The sequence below is a fragment of the Anas platyrhynchos genome, chromosome 3 (assembly GCF_047663525.1).
Source record: "Anas platyrhynchos isolate ZD024472 breed Pekin duck chromosome 3, IASCAAS_PekinDuck_T2T, whole genome shotgun sequence".
NCBI classification, from domain to species: domain Eukaryota; kingdom Metazoa; phylum Chordata; class Aves; order Anseriformes; family Anatidae; genus Anas; species Anas platyrhynchos.
This window is the reverse complement of record NC_092589.1, coordinates 121125203-121153157: the sequence shown is the minus strand read 5'-3', so window position 1 is coordinate 121153157 and position 27955 is coordinate 121125203. Positions and strand designations below refer to the sequence as shown.

Genomic DNA, 27955 nt, shown 5'->3' with positions numbered 1-27955 from the left:
GGTCCCGGGGACGCCTCCCCACGCCGGTGGCGAGCAGCGGCCGCGCGCCGGGGGGGGGGCGGGTCCTCAGGCCGCCGAGGCTCGACTCTATGGTGCGCGCTTCCGGCCGCCGTGGCTCGGCCGCGCGGGCTGAGCGCCGCTCCCCCCCCGCGGCGACTCTATCGCCCGCGCTTCCGGCCGCGCTACTTCCGCCCGGCGGCCCGTTGGGGGAGGTTCTGCCGCCCGCGCTGCCTCGCCGCCCGCGCTGGGCCGCCCCCGCCGCCGCCCGGCCCGGCCCGCACCGCCCCGGCCGCCTCCGCGCCCCTCGCCGCAGCCCCTCCGCGCTCGGCCGCCGCGCCGGGGGCCGGGTCCGCTGGCGGAGGCCGCCGCGGCGCCATGGGCGCCTACCTGTCGCAGCCCAACACGGTGAAGAGCTCCGGGGACGGGGCCGGGCTCGGGCCGCGCCCGCTGCACTTCGGGTTCAGCGCCATGCAAGGCTGGCGCGTCTCCATGGAGGTGAGCGCGGGGGCCCGGGGCCGGGGCTGCTGCGGCGGGGCCGTGGCCGCCGCCTGCCCGAGTCCCCGCGGCTCGCTTGTGCTGCCTCGCGCGGGGATCGCTGCGGAAACCGCCCCGCTTTGTGGGAGCGTCGGCGAGGTGCTGCGGGGGCCTCCCCGCGCTGGGAGGTGGGACGCGGAGCCGGCCAAACCCCGGCAGGGAGTAAAGAGCTGGGGCTGAAAAGTGGAGGGAAAGGATGGCGGGATGCTTGGGATGAGTCAGGAAATGAAAGCGAGCATCCTCAGGCAAAGATGTCTGCTTTTCTTCCCAAGCAGAAACAAAGTTTCATTCTCTCTGTTGTGTTTTTTATTATTATTTTATAGGCAAAGCGATTGAAGGAGTTCTCGTTGCTGCTGTAACTTAGCAGTAGCTGCTCCTGGCTTTGCCAGCCTATCACTGGTACTTGTTATGGGACAAATGAATTATCACAAGACACACATCTGGCTGTAGGAGCCAGGTGCTTGTCCATAGCCCTCCCAACGATGGAGTCTATTGGAATTACTTAGTAAAGCTGCTTGTACAAGAGTAATGCAGATCTGTCGGGATTACTTCTCTGCCTCGCCTGCAGTGACGAGTTCTTTGAACTTGACACCCTCTGAATACCGTTAACGTGCTGGTTTATTTTCCCTTCCAGGTAGCTAGCAAACAAGGGAAATAAGACAAGGACCAATACTGGTTCCTGCAGCCCTAAGGGTATATCTCCTCTAAATACAGTAAAGCAACCTTCTTGTTGAATACGTTTTAATGAGTCTTGCTTTCAGATAATTCACTGCTTGTGAAACGTTACAACAGTCTTACTTGTGCAAAATAATGACCAGATTTTTTCTTCTTTTTGTGTGCAGCAGAGCTTTAAGAAACTGAGCTATAGTTTCTAGGGTAGAAGAGGCAGGAAGATTGTTGTTCATGCTTTTAAGACAAACTCAGAGGATATTTGTGCTCCGTTAAATGTGACTAATAGTGTTGCAGTTGCTCCACTCTGGTGACCTCTGCATGGGTGACATGGTGGCACAGAGACATTATTGGAACACTGAGATGTGTGCAGTGTAATCTCCGCAAGGCGATTAGTTCATGGGTAAGAAGCTGAATGCAGGCAGCGTTCTGGCATGCTTGGTGCACAGAGGTTTGGATGAGGGGAACTCAGAGCTGCAGCTAATTACAGCACTGGTGGTAGGCTGCAGTAGTCCTTCCACAGGAGGGAAGTGGGCTCATAATCTCACTTATTTGAGGCCTGTTCTTGCTGTCACTGACCTTTATGGAAATTGGATGAGGCCCAGAGGTTGCAGCTGTGTTTTTTTGCACTAACCAACATCTTTGGCATATCTCCATGCTGACAAAAGCAATGCTGAGGACATTGGTGTAGACATGGTTTAGCTGCGTTTAAACAAGGGATGAGGAGATGATAGGAGTGCTTGTGTTACAAGCTGAATCTGCTGCAGACTGCTTCTAAGTCTGTGGTGGGATGAAAAACTCATTGTGTTTACATACAGCTGAGCAGAATTGGACAGTTCTTTTGTGTTTTCTTGTATTCCAGTACTGTGAGTTTTTTTGTCTCTTGTCTTGGTTTGTGTTTTCTATTACTTTTTTCATGTTTAATTTTACTTTTATTTTTTTACAAAGCTCTGAGCAAATGTGTATTTTGTTGATTAACATTTAAGATTTTAGGTATAATTTTTGTTAGTGAAGCTAGATAGAGCATGCAGAAGTGGTAGGAGGAACCAGACATAGTGAAAAACAATGTAAATGTTGTCTATTGCCTTTAACTTACATTTTAGGAGCCTCTAAGTGAGACAGGTATACAGGGCTCTGATGAAATTTGTACTAAGAATCCATTCTTAGCCCAGAGTTTGCTTTGTGAATAAGGAAATGGTTTTGGCTGGTGAGAAACACAAAGGATACTTTTTGCACTTTTTAGGCAGATGGACTGTGTTCCTCTAAGCTCTTCGGTGTTCTAACTCTTGAGGTTGGATAGCAGAAGGCTGATATTGAAGGGGTTGCTTGCACCTAGGCTTTGTGAGCTCTCTTGCTCATTCTGAAGAGTATGAGATCATGGTTACTTGGAGGACAGTCAGCTGCAGATAGCTTAACAGGCCTTGAAAGGGAGGTGGAGACTCAGCTGACAGCTGCTTCTTGTGCTGGTGGCACACAATGGTCTTTGTGGTCAATTGGATGCTCTCTGAACTGGTCTTAGTGTTGAAAATGCCAGAAACTTGCGTGCAGTCAGGCGTTCAGAGCCGTTAGCAGCTCATGGCAGTGCTCAACGTAGTGTAGAGACAGAACTGTGTGCAGTATGGGAACTGAACTGTCTTCTGCTGATGTGTGCTGGCCTTGTCTGCCTCCTTGCCAGTAGTGCCCTGGTTCAGGATCGGGACGTGTCTCAGTGAGTGTCATACAGACGGAGCAGGAAGACCATCTTTGCCAGTATTGGGTTTCCTCCCCAGCAGCACTTGTGCTTCTCGCTTTAATTAAGCTACTGTTTAGTCACTAGGGACTTATCCCAGTTAATTTGCTGTGGTTTTGCTATCTCTCTAGCTTCTGTAAATGCTGTGAAAAGTGAGCATAAAAATGCTGGGGTTCTATTATTTTCATTCACTGTGTCCAGTGAACTCTGGTTAAATTTCCTACATTATAATTCAGAGTCTTTTTGTTGTTGTTGTTTTGAACTAAGATTATAACTTGCCTGTTTCATTGCACCAAGTGCTGCATAAACTCTTTTTCCATTTTTATTGCCACTTAGTAGAAACTGCAATGGAATGGAGTTCTCTTTCAAGACTGTGGGATCCTAGAGGCCAAAGACTAAATAGAACACATTTATCTAAGAAGTCTATGATAAAGTAGATAAGCTCATCAGCTGCTTGACTGTGCAGCAATCGTGTGGCTGTGTGTGCATGTGTAGAACTACTTGGTTATGGCTGATGGTGTGGACACACCCAAGCCTTAGAGCCAACTGACTCAAAGTACAGTGTTTTGTTTTGGGGCAGCCTGCAGCACACTGAACTTTAAGGTGATGAACCACAGCAAGGAGACTAGATGGCATTGTTTAAACAATTGCATGATTGTTCTTGAACAAAAGCACTTGGTGTGCAGTCAGGCTGTAAGTTGATAGATTAGGGCTTGAACCTTAGAAAATCAGAAAGCATTAGGAAATCAGTTAGGAGGGCAAGTTTGAGAGAGGTTCAGTCCGTTCATCAGTTCTAGGCTTTGCACTGGAATTACCAATTTTGTTGTGCTTACTCAGGATGAAAGAGGCCAGGTGCCTAGCTGTAAAATCTGGGGCAGCACCTCCTTCGAAGTCCACTGTTCCTGGTGAGAGTTTGTGGGGAGAGAGGCCAGTCTGTGCATATACCTTGTGCACTGTTGTGCATCTTTGTAGTTTGGGAGCATGTACAGAGAAAGGCTAGTTGGAGTTCGGTATTTATGCCTCCAGAACTCCTGGGACACACCTTTCCTTAAGTTTTCCCACAGACAGTCTCATGGTTTCTGGACAGCTGGCAGAACAGAGATGCCTGCCTTACTTTAGGGCGTGATACCTGGTTTGGTACTCTGGTTTGAGTGCTGTTGGTTGATCAGGTGTGTGTCGTCTGCTGCACTGCTTGAAAGATGCTTGACAGAGTTCTGGCTCTTCATCTCACTCCTCAGGTAACTGCCTGAGGTCAGCAGTACCTTTCTGGAGCATCCCACGTGACAAGAGCAATAGAAAGGATCCTTTGTCCCCAAGAGGAGGTTTTCTAGTCCAGTTGTTTGTTCTCGCTGGATGCAGTAATCCTATGCACAGCAAGGCTGCCTTTTGTTGCCCTGCTGGGATAGACAACTGTTATCAGTCGTGGCTGTATTCACCAGGACAAGCAAAGGCAAAGCTGATGGTTGTGTTGAAGACATGAGGTCAGGAGGTTCTGTATGTGACATTCTGGCTTCACCAATGTATCAGAGTGCCTTTTTAGTTTGCAAGGAACTTGTTTGGCAAAAGCAGGAGAAGACAATGTCTGTGGGAATGTTAGATGCTGTAGGTGACACAGAGTCAACGTTTGCCTGCATGGGGGAAGTTGTCAAACTGTAGGTACTAGTGTTAGTTATGCTATTAGACAGCCCTTGGTCTAGATACCAGTTTATATAATGGAGCATACGTTCTTTAAGGACTGTGAGCTACTACGTTAACACAGGCCTTCCAGGTACCATAAGCAGAGGGATTTGATTCTGGCTTGAGCCTGGAAATATCTAGAGTTGTATCAAGGAACTAAAGCAGTTTATGGTACGATCTCATGGTGAAAAGGCTGGGCTACTGCTCTAGCACAGAGAGCAACGTGATATTAAAAATCTGTGCTCCTTTGAAGATAAGTGCTCCCCAGGTAAGTCTTTGAGAATATGAGAGGAGGCTTTCTTACTGTTCTTGTTCTCCCTCCAGTGCTCATAGCCTTCATGCTCCTTTCTCCCACTTCTGTATGACGGTCTGTTGCAATCCTTGTCATTCCTGACTTTTGCTCTCTCTTTCAGGATGCACACAACTGCATACCTGAGCTGGACAGTGAAACAGCCATGTTCTCAGTCTACGATGGACACGGAGGTAACTGTTCCCTGTTCTCCCCAGAGTTCTTTGCCATGCCTCTTCTAGGCTGTTCAGTAAAAGTGGCTGTCAGGGCAGCTGGAGCAAGCGTCTATTTATCATTAGAAATCCAGCTCCTTCTTGGAAAGCATTTTCTTTGGTAGATAGATATCATTGACTAACGGTCTGAAAGTTTCTTAGGATTTCTAGACAGAAGGTCATGGGTTGGTACGAAATTGCAATGAGATTTGCATTCCATCTTCTAAAACTCTAGAATGCCTATTTATTTTCTTGATAGGTAAATTAGGATAATCACAGAAGAGTGGCCTTAAGAAAGACTATTTCAGAGTGGACCAGAGGTCTGACAATAGTCAGTATGCTCTGATGGCTGTCAGTACTGGTTGCTCAAGGAAAGAGAAAAAAACAGTAGGCAGATCCATTCCCTGGTATACCCAGTTTCTATTCCCCACTTAGGGGTTCCCCGAGCTAGGGATTGTAGCCATACAATGTTGAAGGCACTCCTGAGTCTTTTTGATTAACTCTTTGTGAGTTTGTCTAATGGCATTTTAAAACAGGTTTATATGTTTGGTGGTTATTTCCATAGGATGTTTTATATACAAGTCAATTATTTTTTGTTTGAAAAGAATACTGGAGCTCTGCAGAGAAGGACCTGGGGGTCCTGGTGGACAACAGGTTGACCATGAGCCAGCACTGTGCCCTGGTGGCCAAGAAGGCCAATGGGATCCTGACGTGCATAAAAAGGAGTGTGGCCAGCAGGTCAAGGGAGGTGATCCTCCCCCTCTATTCTGCCCTGGTCAGGCCTCACCTGGAGTCCTGTGTCCAGTTCTGGGCTCCCCGGTACAAAAAAGACAGGGATCTCCTGGAAAGAGTCCAGCAGAGGGCCACAAAGATGAGACGGGGCCTGGAGCATCTTCTCTGTGAGGAAAGGCTGAGACCTGGGGCTGGTCAGCCTGGAGAAGAGAAGACCGAGAGGGGATCTCATCAATGTGTATAAATACCTGAGGGGTGGGAGGCAGAGGGATTTGGCCAACCTCTTTTCAGTGGTTTGCGGGGACAGGACAAGGGGCCACAAAATGAAGCCCAGGCAGTTCCACACCAACATGCGAAGGAACTTCTTCACGGTGAGGGTGATGGAGCTCTGGGACAGGCTGCCCAGGGAGGTTGTGGAGTCTCCTTCTCTGGAGATACTCAAGGCCCATCTGGACACCTACCTGGGCAACCCACTCTAAGGAACCTGCTTTGGCAGGGGGGTTGGACCCGATGATCTTTCGAGGTCCCTTCCAACCCCTTCAATTCTGTGATTCTCTCTGGAGTCTTGTCGTCTTCAGGCTGAACAACTCCTGCCCCCTCAGCCTGTCTGCATAGGAGAGGTGCTCTAGCCCACTGATTGTCTTTGTGGCCTTTCTCTGTAATTGCTGCAATAGGTCTTTATAGTGTTGGAAGTCCTGCAGCTGAATGCACTGTTCCAGGTAGGGTCTCATGAGCAGAGAAGAGGGGGAGAATCACCTCCCTGGACCTGCTGTCCATGGTTCTTTTGATGCGGACCAGGGTACGGTTGGCTTTCTGGGCTCCAGGTGCACATCACCAGCTTTTGTCAAGATTTTCATCCACCAAAACCAAGTCTGTCTCAGAGCTGCCCTCAATCCACTCATCGCCCTGCCTGTATTCATGGTTGGGATTGCTCTAACCCAGGCACAGGGCCTCATATTTGGCCTTGTTGAACCTCATGAAGTTTTCATAGGCCCACCTCTCAAGCCTGTCCAGGTGCCTCTGGATGACATCCCTTCCCTCCAGAATGTCGCCTGCACAGCTTGGTGTCACCAAAAAACTTGATGAGGGTGCAGTCGATCCCTCTGTCCATGTCACCAACAAAGATGTTAATTAGTGCCTGCCCCAGTACTGACCCCTGAGGAACTCCGCTTCTTACTGATCTCCACCTGGACCTTGAGCTGTTGACCACAACTCTTTGAGTGCAACCATCCAGCCAGTTCCTTACCCACCAAGTGTTCCATCCATTAAGTCCATGTCTCGCCAATTTAGAGACAAGGATGTTGTGTGGGATAGCGTCATGCTTTGCACAAGTCTAGGTAAATGTACCAGTTGCTTTTCCCTTATCTACCAATGCTGTGACTCCATCATAGAAGGCCAGCAAATTTTTCAGTAATAATTTGCCCTTAGTGAAGCCCTGTCAGCTGTCACCAGTCTGTTCTCAGTTCTCTGTGTGCCTTAACATAATTTCCAGAAGGATCTGCTTGATCCATGAATTATTATTAATGGCTTTGTCAAGTGGGGAATTTCATCTTCCAATGTCATGTAAAAGCACAAGAGCCTCCTGTAAAATTTTGCAGATTACTTTAGTTTTGGTCATCCTGAATGATCGATCCATCACTTCTCACTTGACCCTCTCTTCCAGGTAATTCATAGAGATGTAAAAGAACATAAATCCTCATGGAACTCTACCAGTAGTCATCTTCCATTCTGAAAACTGTTTGCTTCTATCAAATATTACCTGTTTTCCCATCACAACTTAGTATATAAAACATTTGACTTACTGGAAAACATTTTGAAAGTCTGTATGGAGTAAGCTAACTAAATGACTTATTTCTTCCTGCTCTTTGTATTTTTGAAAAAAATGGACCAGTTTGTAACATCCTCTTCCGGTTGTTTATTTCTGTGCATTCAACCAAATGTATGTATGTATCTGCTAATTCTGTTTGTTACAATTTCTGCTGTTTGCAGGGCTTGGATACCAGATGTGCTGGTCTGTAGTCTTGCAAACCCAGTTTTTTCCACTCGCCGAAGCTCTTTAATTGATTTTTTGGTATCATATGTATGCCTTTCATTTCTCTGATAGTGGAGTAAAATTAAGCAAAAGGTTACCTACCGCAGTTCTTGACTTCTTACTTTCATATCCAATTTCCTTTAGAAACAAGTTATCTAATTATGCCAATTTGTAAGTAAGAATTTAAGACTTATTTGTAGTAGTAATCCTTATTAGAAAGATTGGCCTGAGTAGGTAGCTGACAAAACTAATAGTTCTTCAAAAGGTACAGTCTCACTCTGATGTATTTAGATTGAATGTTTTGAAATTATTTGCTTCTTGAACTTAGAGTATGCAGAGAACTGTGTGGAGTACCTGCTAATGTCCCCAGGATCAGTAAAAATACAATTAAGTAAAATTAAGCAGATCAGTCTCTCTTTCTACCTACACATGCTTTATCCTTTTAGCTGTTTAATTTCCTTTTAATAAGCATTTTAATTTACATGTAGCTCCCTACTTTGGAGCTCAACACTATTGTAGTGAGATTTCCTTATTTATTGCCCCAACAGGGTGTTTAAATAGAATACAGCAAGCCCCGTTGTAAATGTCTTCAAGTTAGTATGCAATGTGATGGAACTCTCTTACGGAATCACGGAATTGTAGGGATTGGAAGGGACCTTGTGAGGTCATTGGGTCCAACCCTACTGCCAAAGCAGGTTTCCTAGAGCAAGTTGCACAAGTAGGCATCCAGATGGGTCTTGAATATCTCCAGAGAAGGAGACTCCACAGCCTCCTTACCAGTTTGTTCTTTTGTTTTGTTGTGTTGGTTTTTTTTTTGTCGTCTTGCCTTCTGATTTAAGACAGAAGCATTCTCTATGCACTGTCATTGTCTCAGGATGGGAGTTAATACTCTGGTCTTACATTTTTCTTTTCCTGTTGTGGTTTAACCCAGCTGGCAGCTAAACACCTCAGCCATGTGCTCACCCTCCCCCCTCCCTCTCTGGGATGGGAGAGAGAAACAGGAAAGTGAGGCCTGGGAGTTGAGATAAAGACAGTTTATTAAGACAGGAAAATAATAATGATGATAATAGTACTACTACTAATAATGTGTACAAACAAGTGATGCACAATGCAATTGCTCACCACCCGCTGACCAATGCCCAGCCTAACCCCGAGCAGCTGTCCCCCCGCCCCGGCTAGCCACCCCTATATATTGTTTAGCATGACCCCAGATGGGATGGAATACCCCTTTGGCCAGTTTGGGTCACCTGTCCTGGGTCTGTCCCCTTCCAGCTCCTGCTGCACCCCCAGCCTGCCTGCTGGCAGGACAGAGCAAGAAGCTGAAAAGTCCTTGGCTTGGTGTAAGCGCTGCTCTGCAACAATTAAAACAGCATGTTATCAGCACTCTTCTCATCCTAATCCAAAACATAGCACCCTACCAGCTACTAGCAGGAAAATTAACTCTGTCCTAACTGAAACCAGGACACCTGTTTTGGCAGGGTATTCCAATTCATAGGGATTCCGTGGTATTTGTTGGTAGCTAGTTTACGTGTTATTTGACTCTAAGCTTTATTTTATATTCAAATTGATTGTATGTGTCTAAATACAGATCAGATCTTAGACGGAGATCTACTTTCAGCCTTGTGAGGGTGAGATAAGATGGGTTTATTCATGTACATGCACTGAGAAAGATTTCATCTAGGAACCTTTATCTCTGGAGGCCTTTGTCTTGCCTAGGTTTCTAGGTGTTGGCCTCAAGGTTGCTGCCTGTTTTTGTCTTTACGTGTCCTATGCAAGCCTGTGTTTCCAGGGGTGGAGAAATTATACTGCAGAAAGATTCCAGCTGGGTCTTAGGTACTCTGGAACCACCTTTTCCTGAAATGCCAAGATAAATGGATTTGTTCCATACTTCATCTGAATGAGACTCCTGCTTTTAAAACTGCATCAGAAGTAGTTTTTGGCAGTGGCATTTATCTGTGCAGAAATATACTCTGAGACCTGAACTCTCTAATGTATGTGTTCACCTTTCTGCTTGATCTTTCAGACAGCCTGAAAACTCCATATGCTCTCCGGCAATCAAAAGCACTCTACCTGTGCCAGTTTTACATTACATTGAGTCAAGTTTTGCTCTCTACAGATACCTTAAAGGAGGCTGTAGTGAGGTGGGGGTTGGCCTGTTCTCCCACGTGCCTGGTGACAGGACGAGGGGGAATGGGCTTAAGTTGCGCCAGGGGAGTTTTAGGTTAGATGTTAGGAAGAATTTCTTTACCGAAAGGGTTGTTAGGCACTGGAACGGGCTGCCCAGGGAGGTGGTGGAGTCACCATCCCTGGAAGTCTTTAAAAGACGTTTAGATGTAGAGCTTAGGGATATGGTTTAGTGGGGACTGTTAGTGTTAGGTCAGAGGTTGGACTCGATGATCTTGAGGTCTCTTCCAACCTAGAAATTCTGTGATTGTGTGTGTGATTCTAATTCTTTACAAACGTAAAAGTATGCTCTCTGGAGAGCCCTCTAAATATTTAGTTTTTTGATTGATTTCAGTTCTACAGATTCTGTAGTTTACTTGATACTCCTGAAGACTTGCCTGCTGCATCTGTATCACATTAAGCAGGAAACACAGCTGATGCTTTGGCATTACTTAGCTGGATGCTTCTCTGCTAGAAAACATTAATAACGTGATTCATGGAGGCTTTGAGATTTTTACAGTGGGTTTAATACTGGAGACATGAAAGATGTGATCCTGAAATCATTGGTGGTTTATACATGAATAATATTCTCTAAGGATTCAGCCCCTGAAGGCTTTTGAAGTCCATGCCAGGTGAATGCACTCCACATGAGCGAACATCAAGCTGTGCTTTTGTACCTCTGCTTCTCCTCTGTTCTGTTTCTTGAAAATTATATTTGGTGAGATTTTCTTTTCCCTGCTGTCTGAAAACCATTAGTGCCAGGACTCCTATGCAGTTTGAAATGCACCTTGGAGTATGTAGAACTTTTTCAGCAAGTTGCAAGCAATAGGTTCCATTCCCTCCTCTGGGCTGATAGCGCTGTGGTCTTGCCTAACATGGCAACCCAACACACCAACACAACCAATGAACTGAAAGGAGCTGTTATTGTCCAGCAGGGTAATCATACTGACTGCATCTCAGCAAAACTGTAGAAAGGTTCCCCTTTTGCCCCTGCTGGCCCTGGTACTTAGTGCCCACTCAGTGTGCCAGTTGGAATCAGGCTTCTCCCTTGTACTCTCACAAAGCCTTTTTCAGTGAGAAACCTGGTGGGTTTCTTGCTGAGACAGAATATTTTAGTACATCCGTCTGCATGTAGAAGATGAATTCCTTGAGCCAGTTCTGTTTCTCTGGCAATGCTGGCATCACTGTGTTGAGGTAGTTACTGATGCAACTTAAAAAACCCATCAGACCCCACTGGGACTGCTGTGCAAGCAAGTAGATCTCTGGTCTGTGTGCTTGGCTGGTAGCTGCCTCCTGTGCACCAGAGGGACACAGAGCTACTAGATTTGAGGACTCATTGTGGTGAATCATCTTCTGTAGCCAGAGGACTCCAAAGGATAATCTTGTTTTTCTAGAAATTTTGCTTAAAACAGTGTGAGCGCTTTTGTGTCATTTGTATAAGGGAAATGGGTACCACCATGACCAGCTCTGCTCACAGCAGGTGGCCTGGTTTGTAGGCAAACTGCAATCAATGAAGAGAGAAGACATACTTGCAAAGGTTCCTGTGCAAAGCCTTATTAGTTTGCAGGAAAATGTTGTGACATCCTGTGCTGGAGCTAGAGGGGAAGCACCAAAAGCTTATCATTTTCAGTGGCATCTACAAGTTCTCCCAACGGTAACTTGTTTTTTGGTGGGCAGACATATTAGAGACTTTCAGACCACTGCTTAGTCTGTGTCCCTATTTCAAATAAATGGCTTGCTTATATGTCAAAGCTTTTTTGTATTGGGACTGGATTCCTGCTTCTGTGGTGACAGAGCAAGATATTTCTCTCATTTTTATAGTGCTGCCATGCTTGTGAAGACCATTTTCCTATGTCCACCAGTCCATGCCTTACTTGCTTACAGAGACAGTATGAAAGTACTAAATCCAAGACTGTAAAGCTGTTGATGTCTTTCTCAGATCAAGCTACCTGTTGCTGTGAAGAACATCCCTTGCCCCTACCTTTGACATGAAGATTACAGTGCTCAGTCATCTTTTCCATCTGATGAGTGATCAGGTGTCTGTGCTGGTATTATTAGATCTATCAGCTGCTTCCAGTAGCACAGACTGCAGGGTGCAGTAGCCTCATCTGCAGACCCTACTGGGCAGAGACGGAGCTGCTTTTCAGTCACTCTCTTCTCCACTTCTCATCTAAGCAGGTGGCTTTGGCAATGCTCTTCTGTCAGAACAGTTGTCTGGTACAAGTAATGCAGGCTTTTACCCACACCGTTCCTGTTTAGCATTTGCATAATGCCATCAGGAAAACCTCCGAAGACTTTCAGAGTGGCATGGTGACTACATCAGCCAGTTCCCTCAGGACCCTGGGATGCATGTCATCAGGGCACGTAGACATGTTATATTAGGAGGTCCTGAACCTGCTCTTTGCTTACAACAGGGGGGACTCTGTTCTCTCAGCCCCCACCTAGAGGTCTGGGGACTCAAGATATGTGGGAAGCTTGACCACTAGCGAAGACCGAGGCAAAGAAGTTAAGTACCTTTGCCTTCTCATCTGTTGTTACCAGTTCTGTGTTCATTTGTCAGAGGCAATATGCCCTCCTTAAACTTTCTTCTGTGGTCAATGTACTTGTAGAACCCCTTGTTATTCTTTGCATCCATTGCCAAGTTTAGCTCTGTCAGTGCCTTGGCTTTCCTGATCCCATCCCTGCACATCCAGACAGCATTCCTGTACTCTTCCCAGGACACTGTTCCCACTGTGCATTTCCTTCTTTTGCCTCGGTTTGACTTTTTGACTTTGACTTTTGCCTAGGTCCTTGTTCACCCATGATGGTTTCCTACCTTTCCTGCTTGATTTATTATGTATGGGAATAGAGAGCTCTTGCATTACAAGGAAAATTTCCTTAAAGAGTTGCCAGCTCTGATCAGATCCTGTGTCCCTAAGGACCTTGTCCCATAGGATCTCATTCACTAATTCTTCGAATGGCTGGAAGCTGGCTCTTCTGAAGTTCAGAGTCCTGACTTTGCTCTTAGCCAGGCACGTATCCCTTGATATCACAAACTCAACCAGGGCATGGTTGCTGCAACCTGGGCTTCCTCTAATCTTAACTTTAATGAGTTCTTCCACATTGCTGATTAACAAGTCCAATAACAGTTCTCCTCTGGTTAGTTTGTCTTACACCTGGACAAGGAAGTTGTCCTCAGTGGACTCCAGAAGTCTCCTGGATTGCTTACTGCTTGCCACGTGGCTTTCCCAGCAAACATCCAGGTTGAAATCCCCCTGGAGGATGAGAGCCTATGAGTGTGATGCTTCTTGTAGTTGGCCATCATGCAGATCAAGTTGGAAGTGAAACAAATCTTACAAGGAGTGGTTGAAGGAACTGGGGTTATTTAGCGTAGAGAGGAGGCTCAGGGGAGGCCTTATTGCTCTCTACAACTACCTTAAAGGAGTTTGTAGCAGGATGGGGGTCTCTCCTCCCAAGCAGCAAGTGATAGGACAAGAGGAAATGGCCTGAAGTTGCAGCAGGGGATGTTTAGGTTGGATATTAAGGGGGGAAAAAAAATGAAATTCATTGAAAGGTTTGTGAGGTGTTGGAGCAGACTGCCCAGGGAAATAGTTGAGTCACCATCCCTGGAGGTATTCAAAAGGTGTGTAGATGGGGTGCTTAGGTTTAGTGGTGGACTTGGCAGTGCTAGGAGGACTTGATACTAGAGGTCTTTTCCAACCTAAATGGTTCTAAGATTCTATGGAGGAAATTGTAGCTGCCCCTCGTGATGACTGGCAATCGTGTCAGTAGCCCACTTGGCTGGAGCTTCTAATTTTTGACAAGTTATTCAAGTAGTTTTCATGGGTTTTCTTCTCAGTCTGCTGAGGTACGCACAATGCATCACCATGCTTACTGGTCAAACCTCTTCACAGGATTGCATATGTATGATTTCTAGGTCTAGGCCAAGGTGCCAGCCAAGTCCTGGAACTCACTTGCCCATGGCACGAGCCCTGCGTTCTCACAGCTGTCTTCAGGCCAGGCTTTTCAGCTCACTCCGTATAGTATGATCAAGAAGCTGTTGGTGTTCTCTGCAAGTGCTTTACAGAATGGTTGAAGCTGGAAGGGAGCTCTGGAGGTCATCTGGTTCAGTCCCCACAGTCAGGCTGGGTCCGGGGCCTCTGGGCCTGGCCCTGGGCAGCGCTGAGCAGAGCCCGGCTCCGGCCTCTCCGCACCTCCCTGCGGGTACTGACGGCCATGGGGGAGCTCCCCCGGAGCCTCCTCTGCTCCAGGCCCAGCAGCCCCAGCTCTCGCAGCCTCTCCTCACAGCACGGGGGCTCTGGGCCTGGCAGCACACCATGGCCTGGGCCTGGGCTCTCCCTGCTGGGCCCATGTCTCTCTGTGCTAAGGGGGCTCAGGACCGGACACAGTACTCAAAGTGCAGCCTCACCAATGCTGAGTAGAGGGGAAGGATCCCCTCTCTTGACCTACAGGCGATATTTTGCATAATGCAACCAAGAATGATGTTAGCCTTCTTAGCTGTGAGAACACGTTGTCTCATGGTCAATTTAGGTATCCACCAGGACTCCTACCGAAGTCCTTTTCTGCAGAGTTGCTTTCCATCTGGGTGGCCCCCAGCATGTTCTGGTGCCTGAGGTTGATCCTTCCCAGGTACAGGACTTTGCACTTCTCCATGTTGAACTTCACGGTGTTTTTGTCAGCCTAACTTTCCAGCCTGCCAGGGTCCCTCTGGATGGCAGCACAGCTCTCTGGTGATCCATCCATTCCCCTCACTTTTGTGTCATCTACAAATTTACTGAAGGTGCACTCTGCCCTGTGGTCCAGATCGTTAATGAAGATGTTAAGCAGGACTGGACCCAGTGCTGAACTCTGGGATAGTATGCTCATTACTGTACTCCAAATTTGGGCCTACAGTTCTACGATCTGCTAGATGAGCTAGTTTACACTCTAAATAAAAGCAGCCTTAATATAAGGATGCATGGAGCATGTCCCTGACCTGTTGTTTCTGGACCATCTCATAGAGCATTCAGATCAGCTGGGTGGCTGTCTGCCATTGTCCAACACTATGCAAATGTTTTCCTCAATGGCCATATTACCTCTCTGGGAAGCCTCTGCTCACTCCCTGCAGCTTATCACATGATATGGAAGACTGTCACTGCAATTACTCATTACTGCCTCCATCACTCTCTCACAGAAACGGTTTCATTTTGTTTCTTAAATAAAAATGCTGTAGTATCATCTGTAACAGTCACTCATGATTGCATGTGAACATGTTACAGTGTGATTCTTTGTTCAGTTTGTCTCATGGCCAGTAGTTTTCAGTTTACCTATTGAGCATGTAGTGCATTGAAAGTTTAACTTTTTAAGCGAAGGGCTGTCTTATATACCTATACACAAGTTACGTACCTTACCTAAGTCATGCTTAGTTCTATCAACCAAAATCGTAGTATCTTTATGAGCAGATGTTGAGTTGGATTGATGACATCTGCTTTCAATAAGTCTGTGTCAGTGGACATTGGTTGGCAGTGGACTGACGATCTTTATTTCTCTGCCAGATCTGTTGTCAGGTCACCTTGTATTTTCCTTTTAAGTTCTTATTAAAAAGGTCTTATTAAAAGTGCTAGGGTCACTTGCATTTCTCTTACATCATTTATTTATCTGTGATCATCCAGGCTTTTTTAATCAAAAAGAAAAAAAACTCTTTCATGGCATTTTGGAGAGTATGGTCGGAATAGAGCTCTGTTTCTTTGTTGTGTAGATCAATAGCATTGAACTTTCTGCAGCGCTATTTAACCAGTAACAGTTTTACAAGCCTTCTGTTCGTTGTCAATGGCCACTTAATCCCTTCTCTGTGGGCACGTTTGAGAAGTCTGTCTGCTGTTCCTTTTTATTTTTCCTCAAACTCACCATCTCTTTACTTCCATCTATGTTCCCTTTCTATCTCCCTTCATTTCTTGTCTCTATCCTTTGCTGAGCTGATGGCTAGCTACTTCTCACTCCCTCAATTCCATGACTGCCTTTTGCTTCACAGAGCTTTGCTCTTCATGGCCAGCTGTCTGAACAGATGGTATTTGTCTGGAAGAAGGAGAGGACAGGGAAGGAAAAAGCAAAGAGTTTGCTGGCTCTTAAAGTTATGTCATAAAAACCTTCCTTCTGTAGGCAGGAGGGAAAGAGCATGTGTGACCTTTACCTATAGCTATAGGAAGGCCTGCAGTATACTTCCTCAGGCTGAACAGTCCCAGCTCTCTGTCTTCGTGGGAGAAGTGCTCCAGCCCTCTGATGAACTTCACATCCCTCCTCCAGACCCACCTCCTCCTTGTGCTGAGGGCCCTAGACCCGGATTCAGCGCTGCAGGTAGGGCCTCGTAAGGGCAGAGCAGAGATGGGACAGTCACCTTCCTTGCCCTCTGGCTGCTCCTCTGGTGGTGCAGCCCAGGATGCAGTCGGCCTTCTGGGCTGCAGGTGTGCTGCTGGCCCATGCCAGGTTTTTCATCCACCAGAATCCCCAAGTCCTTTTCTGCAGGGCTGCTATTAAGGAGGTTTTCTGCAAGTCTGTGCTCATGTCTGGGATTTCACCAAACCCAGCTGCAGCATCTTGCACCTAAGAACTTGTTGAACCTCATTTGGTTCACAGGGCCCACTTTTTTTCTCCTGTCCAGGTCTCTTTCCATGGCAACCCTTCTGTTCTATCAACTGCACTATTAAACTGTTGTATTAAACTTGCTGAGGGTGCATTCAATTGCATTGTCTATGTCACTAATAAAGATATTAGTACCAATCCCAAGACAGAACCCTGAGGAACACTGCTTGTCACCAGTTTCCACCTGGACATGGAGCCGTTGGCCACCACTCTCTGGGTGCAGCCTTCAAGCCAATTCCTTATCCACTGAATGGACCACCCTTCAAATCCATCTCTTCTATTTAGAGATCAGGATGTTGTGTGGCACCGTGTCAAAGGCCTTACAGAAGTCCAGGTAGATGGCATCCATTGGTCTGCCCTTGTCAGTTGATGCAGTTGCTCCATCACAGAAGTCTCCAAGATCGGTCAGGCACAATTTGCCCTTGGTGAGGCTGTGGTGGCTGCCTCGGATCACTTCCTTGTCTTGCATGTGCGTTAACATTGCTTCCAGGAGGATCTGTTCCATGATCTTCCCAGGCAAAGAGGTGAGGCTCACCTGTAGTTCACTACATCTTCCTTTCAACCTTTTTAAAAAGACCGGAGTGTCACTGGCTATCCTCCAGTCCTCAGGCACCTCTCCTGTTCTCCAGGACCTTTCAGAGATGATAGAGAGTGGTTTGGCGATCGCCTCTGCCAGCTCCCTCAGTGCATGTGCATGCATCCCATCAGAACCCATGGACTTGTGTGCATTGAGCCTGCTGAGACGCTCCCAAACCACCCCTTCATCAATGAGAGGGGAGGTCTACACTTCCCAGACTCTTTCTCCTCCGTCCAGGGGTCCCGGGGGGGAATCTTTGAAGCAAAGACCATAGCAAAGAAGGCATTCAGTATCTCCGCCTTCTCAGCATCCCGTTACCAGGACACCCCCCTCATTCAGCAAACAGAGGTGAGGCTCACCGGTCTCTAGTTCCCCAGGTCTTCCTTTCAACCCTTTTTAAAAGTGGGAGTGATGTTTCCTTTTTTCCAGTCACCAGGAACTTCACCTGACTGCCAGGACTTTTCAAATGGGCTAGAGAGAGGCTCAGCACCTCCATCAGCCAGTTCCCTGGGGACCCTGGGACCCATGGCATCAGGCCCCATAGACTTGTACTCGTTCAGCTTCATCAGGTGGTCTCCAACCTGCTCTTGGCTTACAGTGGGAGGGACTCGGCTCCCCCAGCCCTCATCTTCAGGTTCAGGGAAACAGAGACGTGTGAGGCCTGACAGGTGGTGAAGGGTGAGGCAAAGAAGTTGAGTACCTCAGCCTTCTCCATGTCCCTCGTTACCAGTTCTCTCCTCTGCCATTTATCAGCAGGGGGTACGTTCTCCTTGGCCTTTCTTTGCTGGCCAATGTACCTAGAGAATCCCTTATTTATGTGGTTTTGTTTGTTTGGTTTGTTTGTTTGTTTTGTTTTGTTTGTTTTTGTGTGTCCCTTGCCATGCTCAGTTCCATCCATGCCTTGACTTTCCTGATTCCATCCCTGCACATCTGGACAGCTTCCCTGTACTCATCCCTGGCCACATGTCCCTGCTTCCACTGCCTGTGCATTTCCTTCTCACATCTCAGTTTGACCAGCAGGTCCTTGCACAGCCATCCCAGTTTTCTGCCTTCGCCATGTAAGAAAGCGAGCAGGGGGACGGAGAGTTCTTGTGCTCTAAGAAAAGCATCATTAAAAGAATTGCCAGCTGTGCTCAGCTCCTTTTTCCCTAAGGTCAGTGTTCCAGGGGATCCTGTCTGCTAGGTCTTAAATAGCCGGAAATTTGGTCTTCAAAAGTTCAGGTTCTTTGCATCTTACACGTATATTCAAGCCTAAATTACTAGGTTGTTCATTCACAACTTGCAGTATTCTTTCTGGTCCTCACTGCTGATCCAAACCACGGAAATTCAGGATCCCTCATGCCATTTAATGTTCTTCCTTATTAGCACCTTCATGATCACAAAAAATGTCTACTGTGCTCTGTTGCATACTTGGTAGTAAATGGCTTGAAGCTGCAACAGGGGTGGTTCAGGCTGCATATCAGTAAAAGGTTCTTCACCAAGAGCAGTCGGTTACTGGAAAAGGCTCCCCAGGAAAGTGGTCATGGCACCAAACCTGCTGGAGTTCATGAAGCTTTTGGACAATACTCTCAGACACGTGGTCTGATTTTTTTGGTGGTCCTTTGGAGAACCCAGGAGTTGGGCTCAATGATCCTTGTGGGCCCCTTCCAACCTGGGATATTTTATGACAGTATTAATTACTAAGCTGCTGGAGTGTTTTCAGCTTCCAAAATTTTTTCAGCTGCTCTAGGAGTGAATGCTTGATTTATGTTGTTGACTTTTGATCTGAGTTATCCTCTGTGCTCTCAGCAACTTGGTGGTCTGGCCACCTTTTACTCAAGTCATGCATGTGCATGCCTTCCTGCACTAAGGTGACTGTTCTGCTGATCAGGACCCCCATCTTTCTGAAAGGCTCATCTCAAGGCTGTGACATCGTTTTTTTGTTGGTCTAGAACATACACTAGAATACATAATGCTCACTTTTTGTGTGGCTCGTCATGTGTCAGTAATTCTCTAAGAGCTTGTTTATACTTGCATTTTCTTGCGAAAATTGAGCTTTCTAAGCAGAATGGGTCTAAACAGTTGGCCTAATGGCCAAAATTGGCCTTTCAGGAAGTTTATAGCATTGGCTAAACCTGATGGGTGAGAACTCATTGAGGTTTCCCAGGGGTCATCAGCAAATCCTGCTGTTCTGGAGGTGCAGCCTTCTGGGAAGCATGCGTGAGATCCACAGCAGTCTGCTGCTGCATGATTTCTCCATGTCTGGATTAGTCCTGGTTTGTGTCCCAAGATTTGCCTCAGGAATTCAGTTGCTTAAGAATACATGTTGCTTCTGGGAGGACCACCCTCTTTAAATGATTTGTGCTCTCTTTCAGGAGAAGAAGTTGCCCTGTACTGTGCCAAGTATCTCCCTGAGATAATCAAAGACCAGAAGGCCTATAAGGAAGGCAAACTGCAAAAGGTAAGAATACAGCACTGCCCTGGAACCAATTGTAAGCACCAGTGCAGAAAAGAGCCCTTGTTAGGTACCTAGTACTTAAATACTTCCCCGTTCTTCCAAGATCTGTCTGTCCCACCTTCCAAGGGTACCTTCATTTATCTTTCCCTTCCTTGTTTCTAGTTTATACCAGCCGTGGATTGTATTTTCAAAGATAAACCTTCTGTTTTCCATCTTTCTCTTTTTTTTTTTTTTTTTCTAATTTGCAGATTCATTCCAGTCAAGGTTGTGAATTGTTTTTTTGAGTGTAGTTTTCTGGATGGTGGTGGTTGTTTGGGGACAGGGGTAGTTCTTGGCAGAGGTGGAAGGTTAGAACAAATTAGGGTGTTTGTGTCTTGCTTCTGCCAAATGATCTCTCTCTATATTGTTATTCTCCCTCATAGCAGTAACACCTGGTCTTACATCAGGTATCCCCAGAGTTGGTGCTGGATTGTCAGCAGTGTGGGTGAGGGGAAGGCAGTTGCTCTAGAACTTCCTTCTAAATCTAGTCTGAGGATAGCCTACAAAGCAAACTCAAATCAATTTGTGGCTTTTACTCTATGGCCAAGACACCTAAGCATCATGCTTTGCTGATTCCACGCTGGACATGTTCACTGACTGCAGTAAGCCTGTCTGCTAAGCAGGGGATCCTGCTTGCTGAACCATTCCTTACAGTGGCATTGAAAGCTATCCTGTCCTCAAGACTCCTGTAGACTTCGAGAAGGCCTTTAACACTGTCTCCCATATGATCCTTATAGACAAGCTGTTGATTTGTGGGCTGCATGTGCAGACATTAAGGTGGACTGAAAATTGGCTGAACAGCAAGAGCTGTGGTCCCTGGGCACTGGCTCTGAATTGGCCCTGATTGACTTGGGGGGGGGGGGGGAGACATGACACCAGATGGACTCCAGAGGTGCCACCAGCCTTGACAAATTTGGCCTCCAATTCTGTATGGTGAGTTTTAGAAGAGTCTTGATCACAGCAGGTGTAGAATCATAGAATATTCCAAGTTGAAAGGATCCAACAAGAATCATCAAGTCTAACTACTGATTCCATGCAGGACCACCCAAAACTAAAACCATGTTTCTGAGAGGATTTTCCAAAAGCTTTCTGAACTCCAGTAGGCAGAAGATGAAATTATGCACACTCTTATGTCTGTGTTCGTATCTAGGCCCTGGAAGATGCTTTCTTAGCCATAGATGCCAAGCTCACCACTGAGGAGGTGATTAAAGAGCTCTCCCAGATGGCTGGGCGACCCCAAGATGATGAAGATGAGAAGGAGAAAGTTGCTGATGAAGATGATGGTAAGTCAGATGCCACTGAAGTAAGACTGCAGCTCTAGGCCAGGGACTGAGAGAAATTGGACCAGGTCTTTATTAACAGAAGGTTCGATTCTCCAAATTAGCCAGTTCAATTTCAGCTAGAGCTGCCACCTGTCAGTACTGTCTCTTGCTTTGAACGGTTGTTAGGGGTATTTTGATTCATTTAGTAGCTTAATCGTATGGATAGCAACACAGCCTGTCAGAGCTTTCCATAGGATGTCCTCTATGGGGTGCAAGCTGCTAGGATGTGTCAGAAATCCTTGAGCTGAGAAGTGGGCTAAGTTATAAAAATTAAATGGTATGTGTCTGATGCTAAGCTCTGTCAGGCTGGTAGCAGACAAACTAGAGACAGGATTGAATTAGATTATTGTTTCTTTTCAGTACTTCTTTCTCGCAAAGAAGCAAATATGCTTTTCCCATGAGCAAGTAGTTGCCAGATCATGAAGCCAGATAGAAAGTGAATCCCAGGGTAGGATCCTGTGCTGCTCTTGGCTGAGTAGCTTGTGACTAACCTTGAAGGAGATATAAAGCTGTAAATCACTGTGAACAGTGTGTTGATCTGAAAATGCTGAGTTTGTTGGTTCTTGTTTCCCATCTGACAGGGGCGAAGGGGTTTTTTTTTTGTTTGGTTGTGTTTTTTTCCCTTTTTGTCCTATACTTTAAGGACTGTCTGGGATATTTATGTTTATTTTCCTTTTGACATTAATCAGCAAAGAAGAGGATAACCAGGGGGATGTCAACAACTAAATGATGGAAGTTACCTGATACCAGTGGAGTTTCTGGTCCTTGGCTCATAGTTTAGGGAGTCATCCGATTTTCTGTCTAGTGTACTGCATACCTAAAGCTATTTTATTATCTGATTGCAAGTGTCTAGATTGCAAAAGGATCCCAGGCAATTGCATGAGGCCTATGGAGCAAATGCTTTAATGAAAATTTCTTGTTCATGTTGCAGTGTTAATGAACAAATCTGCACATGAAAGTGGTCTGTCTGCTTCCCCAACAGCTTCACTTGAGCCTGCCTGGTGAAATATGACTCTTTACCGTCCAACTTCACATCTAATTTAAATGCTTCTGTGCTGCCTACAAGTCAGCAAGATAGCATCGGTGGCCTGAGGCACTGGGGTAACTTGTAGGCTGCTTGCCTTGGCAGTGGATGGAAGACCTTCCTCTGCCATTTGCATATTGTTCATCTGCAGCGCCTGGGAGCTGTGGGACAGTGCAGGCCTGGCTATGTTTGTCCATGCCTGGTACTGAACAGCAGGTTGAGCATTGCTGAAACATGTCTGCAAATAGCAACCTCCAGTCAGGGCAACTCACCACTGAACCCAGTGTGTGTTGCACAGCAGCTGCTATGGTGATGTGTCTTGCTTTCTGATCCTCTTTGTCCTCACCCCACTCCCCCTTTCCATTTTTAGTGGATAATGAGGAAGCTGCTCTTCTGCATGAAGAAGCCACAATGACCATTGAAGAGCTTCTCACACGTTATGGACAAAACTGCACCAAGAACCTCAAACAAAAGTCCTTAGCTCCAGCTGGGGAGAACGCTACAGAGGGGACAGGCAAGCAGCATGATGGGGAGTCAAATATGAATGGAGAGGCTGACCCAGGGGAGCTTATCGACCACAAGGAGAGGAAGAATGGAAAGCCAGATGAAGAAATCACGGGTATTTCCTCCACCTCAGACAAAGCCAACACTGGAGGCAACAGCCCTGCTCCGCAGAAGCCTGAAGTAGGCAAAGGTGACGAGGCCGTCACCTCTTCTACTGGGGAGGCCGGGCCCTCCTGCTCCTCTACGGGAAAGCCCCAGCGCACAACCAAATCCAAATTTTTTGAGGACAGTGAGGATGAGTCAGATGAGGTTGAGGAAGAGGAGGAAGACAGTGAGGTAGGAAACAGCACTGGGACAGAGTGGCCTTCTGGCTGGGCAGAATGCATTGCTTGCTGTGGGACTTAAGCTACAAGTCTCTGGCTCATCCTAGGTGTGTCCTAGGAGTAGGTTTTTCAGATTGATACTTTGAGACCATCTCATGGGAATATTGGGGGTTGTTTAAACTTTTAAACTCTGAGGGAAACATACACTCATCTGTGCAGCAGCCACAGTGGATACCCATTGGTCTTTCTGCATGCACCATCCCTCCATTCACTGTGGTAGTTGGAAACTAGCTGCTCTGTTCATAGACATCAGGACTGGGGAAAACTTACCAGGTCATTTCAGTCCTCTGGGGCAAACCAGTCTCATGTCATTACACTGGAGGGACCAGCTGGCTGGGGAGGGCACTAAGAGTGTCCTGTGTGACTCCTGGTGGTGTCTCTTGTTTCTTGTAGGAATGCAGTGAAGATGAGGATGGTTACAGTAGTGAAGAGGCAGAGAATGAAGATGATGAAGATGACACTGAAGAAGCAGAGGAGGATGAGGATGAAGAGGAGGAAATGTTGTTACCAGGCATGGAGGGGAAAGAGGAGGTGCACACCTTGTTCCTGTGTTCTGCAGCATAGTGTGGAGCCAAGGGCACGTGGGGAGGGGGGAGGAGGGAGTGTGTATTAGGGGGTTATTTCCATTCAGCTGGGGATAAACATCCTTTCTGTTTTCCTGAGGCCGAACACAGCTGCTGACAGACTGACTTTGTGAGAGACTGAGGGATATGGCATGGATCTGGGCAGCAGGTTGAGATTAGAAGAGGCTGACTCCACTGCAGGGTTTGCTGTGCTTAGAAACTGCTGGGGATGGTTTAGCATGGAAGGGAGTGTATGACAGCAGGACTGCTACAGCTTCTAAGGTGCCAGCCTTCTCTATTTGAAGAGATGTCCTGGCTTGCAGTGAGGTGTCTACTTGAGCTGGTGTTGTGATTTAACCTAGCCGGCAGCTAAGCACCACACAGCTGTTTGCTCACCCTCCTCCCCACCTCCACCCCCCCCAGTGCAACAAGGCAGAAAATAGGAAAAAAAAAAAAAAGTGAATGCTTGTGGATTGAGCTAAATACAGTTTATCGGGACAGAAAATAAATGGAAATAATAACGATAATAGTACTATTAATAATAATGTGCACAAAACAAGTGATGCACACCGCAATTGCTCACCACCCGCTGACCAATGCCCAGCCTGTCTGTGAGCAGCAGTACCCTCCCTGGCCAGCCACCCCATATTAATTGTTCAGCATGACATCAGGTGGTATGGAATACCCCTTTGGCCAGCTGGGGTCTGCTGTCCTGGGTCTGTCCCCTCCCAGCTCCAGGACAACATGAGAAACCGAAAAGTCCTTGGCTTAGTGTAAGCACTGCTCTGCAGCAATTAAAACATCAGCATGTTATCAACATTATTTTCATCCTAAATTCAAAACACAGCGTCCTACCAGCTACTAGGAGGAAAATTAACTCTATCCTAGTTGAAACAAGGACAGTTGGGCTGGGGCTGGAACTGCTGCATTAGAGCTGAGGATATAGCAAGGTGTGTTGAACACTGGTGTATCCTGAGCCCTTTGATGCTTTGTGAGGCTCGAACAAAGGTATGGCTTGACCCTGCCTCTCAGTGAACATGCTACTGCTATGTTTCATGCTTCCCTCAGGCTTTTCTCCATTGTTCTGTGTGTGCTTATGGAAAGAAGGGTTGAAATGCAACACCTCAGGGTTTGGGACACTGCTGGGCATGTGGTGGGTAGTACTAATTCCTTTATGACCTCTGATAGAGCAATAGGAAGGAGTCTAAGCAAAAATGTTTTTCTTGCAGCCTGGCTCTGACAGTGGGACAACTGCTGTCGTGGCCCTTATCCGGGGCAAGCAGCTGATTGTGGCTAATGCGGGAGATTCTCGCTGCGTGGTGTCAGAAGGTGGCAAAGCTGTCGACATGTCCTATGACCACAAACCAGAGGATGAGATAGAATTGGCCAGGATAAAGAACGCTGGCGGCAAGGTCACCATGGATGGGAGAGTGAATGGTGGTCTCAACCTCTCCAGGGCAATTGGTGAGCAAGTCCAAGTGTGAATGTTGGCGTGCCTGGCCTCAGGGTGCTGTGCTCAGGACATATGTGCTTCCAGCACTTGCCAGCCACTGAGTGTCATAGAGTCATAGAATGGGTTGGGTTGGAAGGGACCTTAAAGATCATCTAAATCCAACCCCCCTGCCATGGGCAGGGACACCTCCCACTAGATCAGGTTGCTCAAAGTCCCATCCAACCAGGCCTTGAAGACTTCTCAGGGCAACCTGTTCCAGTGCCTCACCACCCCCAGAGTAAAGAATGTCTTCCTTATATCTGCACTAATCTATCTTGTTTTAGTTTAAAGCCATTACTCTTTGTCCTATCATTTACACTCCCTGAAAAAGTTTAAGGAACAGTTTTCAATTGGTTGATGTCTAGAACGTATTCAGTATTTCACATGGTGACATTTCAGTCTAATTAGAGAAAATAGCCATGAAAATGGCAGATATCAGTAGAGAGAGACACCCAACACCTGCCAGGCTTCAGTACAGGATGTGGTGTGTGAGGCCTCCAAGGCTGTTGTGCTCACAACTGGATTGTCAGAAGCCATGCCACATAAACTGTCCCCAGAAAAACAACTTGACTTTCAAGTAGAGAGAGTGTTTTCCTCTCTCTACTTATATTGTTAGGAGCCTGTTGAAGTACCTTGGTGTGTTGCTTACCAAGTACCTAACTTTATACCAGTTTGAGCCCACTTGTTCTGGAGTCAGACTTGTCTTTTAATTGCACAAGTTCTATTCCCCTTGCTACAATGCTTCAGGCAGCACCTAAGCACTGTTTGTACCCTGACATATCTGGCCCTGGACAGCCCAAGCTTCTTAAAAATGAGCATCTATCATTATTGTAGCAGAGCCAAGCATTCAGGTGAGCTGCAAATCCTGCTCTAGGTCATGGGTTAGCTCATCTGAGTGCTGCTGCCAGTTTTCAGCTGGTTTTGTTAGACATCATGTGCTGTTGGTCTGATCTTGCCCCAGTAAGTGGGCAAGTGTCAACTGGTTTGGGGTGAGGAGATGCTGAACCGAGGAAGGATCCTGTTTGCCTTTGTATGGGAACAGTGTGGTGGGCTCACCTAAACTGATGGCTTGGATGTGCAGCAGATTTCTCTCAATCAGGTCTCAATCACAGCCAGGTCCGCACTGTGCGAGCTCTGGTGCGAATTCTATTAGGGCTGCTTTTCAGCAGAGAACTGTTTCTCACTGTTTGGAGTAGGCAGCATTGCCTAAGCCCAGTAACAGCACAAAGTGATCCTCCTCTTCACTACAGGTGATCACTTCTACAAGCGGAACAGGAATCTGCCTCCAGAAGAACAGATGATCTCTGCCTTGCCCGACATCAAAGTGCTGACAATAAACGATGACCATGACTTCATGGTCATTGCCTGTGATGGAATCTGGTATGTAATGAGGGAGCGGTTGTGCCTCTTAGGCCATCACTACCCTGCTTGTTCTCTTGAGCTGGGTCTCAGGAAGTTCCAAGGGGCATGGCTTCAGCCTTTATTTTCTCAAAGAGTTAGTTCTTTCTCTGAGGAGCTGTTCTCAGATGGAGGAACATCGCAGTGTGCTGAGCTTTGAAACCTCCTGTTCCTCAATATGCAGTCTTGTTACCATCAGCTCCTTGCTACAGTGAAGCTCTCTCAGGACAGTGTGGTATGACTGCTCCCTTTTCTAGCACTTCTGACTTTTCCGTTCTACAGGAATGTGATGAGCAGCCAGGAAGTGGTGGATTTCATCCAGTCCAAGATCACCCAAAAGGATGAGAATGGAGTCCTGAGGCCGCTCTCCTCCATTGTGGAAGAGGTAAGGTCCATAACACCCCTTCAGATGCTTCACCATCCCTTTCAGCACGCAGTGTTTCTGCATCCCAGCTTGGTGCCTGACTTCATTCCTGCTCCATCAGACTGGTTTGTTCAGTGCTTGGGGTATCTGGCAGCACTTGGGCCGCAATACTGGGTGGTACAGGATCAGAGAACCACCTCTGAGTTAGAATTTGGTTCCTTTGTCACCCTGGCTAGTGTCTCTGACCTCTGGGTTATTGTCAAGCTGAAGGAGTTTGTCTGCTTTGAGAAAACAGAGTTGCTGAGGCTGCCTCTCTGTAAATGATGTAAACATCGTTTGAGCCCAGCCCTTGCCATTCTGGCCTGGCAGCCCCTAACTAAGCTGTTGTCAGTTGATAGAATGGATCCAATGGCATAGGTGTGTCTGTGCACTCTGCTAACCTGTCCTGTCCCTCCTCAGCTGCTGGATCAGTGTTTGGCTCCAGACACCTCAGGGGATGGCACTGGCTGCGATAACATGACCTGCATCATTATCAGTTTTAAACCCCGTAACACGCACCCACCGGCTGAAAGTGGGAAACGGAAACTGGAGGACATGGCAGCACCAGCAACACCAGCAGAGGAGAATGGCAGTGATAACAAGAAGAAGGCCAAGCTGGAATAGCAAGCCTCGCACAAGGACTTTGTTGTGCGCTCACCAGACTCTTGTTTCTTAAACATGCTGAACTCAAGACTCCAAAGTCTTGTCCTTTTTTTAGCCTTAGCAGAGGCCTTGTTTGTCAGTGTCCCGGTTGGGGGGTGGGGGGCGGGTCTGGTTAGCAAGGGCATGTCACACTGTTCATCTGTAACCATTCCAAAGAATGAGCCAAGGGCAGAACTGCACACAGGAGCAGCCACCAACCACGGCGCAGGAGCCCGCCATAGGTGGCAGCCGCTTAGCACAGAGCCCTGTGGTTAGAAGAAGGATGTTCCCTCCCCCCATCGTCTCCATGTGGTTGTTGCCATTTCTGTGCCTGTGACTTTCTGTTCAGAGGGAAGAACTTTTTCACTGTTGAGGTTTTTTAATCTGCACCCGATTATTTAAGGCCCTTTCTGTTTTTATTTGTGAAACAATCTGGCTGTGGTGCTGCTGCCACACCTCATTCTGTTGTACACTTTCAATCAATACTTTTTTCAAACTAAAAGCCCAGAAAACATA

At 47.0% G+C, this 27955-nt stretch overlaps 1 protein-coding gene across 1 annotated transcript; it reads left to right on the top strand.

Moving 5' to 3' along the window:
• Positions 1 to 179: 179 nt before the first annotated feature.
• PPM1G (protein phosphatase, Mg2+/Mn2+ dependent 1G) lies at positions 180 to 27955 on the top strand. The gene is made up of 10 exons (XM_027455522.3): positions 180 to 495; positions 5023 to 5092; positions 19587 to 19672; positions 20859 to 20991; positions 22425 to 22894; positions 23335 to 23472; positions 24734 to 24968; positions 26247 to 26376; positions 26677 to 26779; positions 27218 to 27955. Exons 1-10 carry the CDS (start codon positions 376 to 378, stop codon positions 27419 to 27421), a joined length of 1689 nt encoding a protein of 562 aa, XP_027311323.3. The 5' UTR covers positions 180 to 375; the 3' UTR covers positions 27422 to 27955.

Bases quoted from the DNA above. Each gene is read 5' to 3' on its own strand.
- PPM1G (XM_027455522.3), top strand. From the start codon at position 376: ATGGGCGCCTACCTGTCGCAGCCCAACACGGTGAAGAGCTCCGGGGAC. The intron at 20,992-22,424 runs GTAAGTCAGATG...TTCCATTTTTAG, and splicing joins AGTTGCTGATGAAGATGATG to TGGATAATGAGGAAGCTGCT. The intron at 24,969-26,246 runs GTGAGCAAGTCC...TCTTCACTACAG, and splicing joins CAACCTCTCCAGGGCAATTG to GTGATCACTTCTACAAGCGG.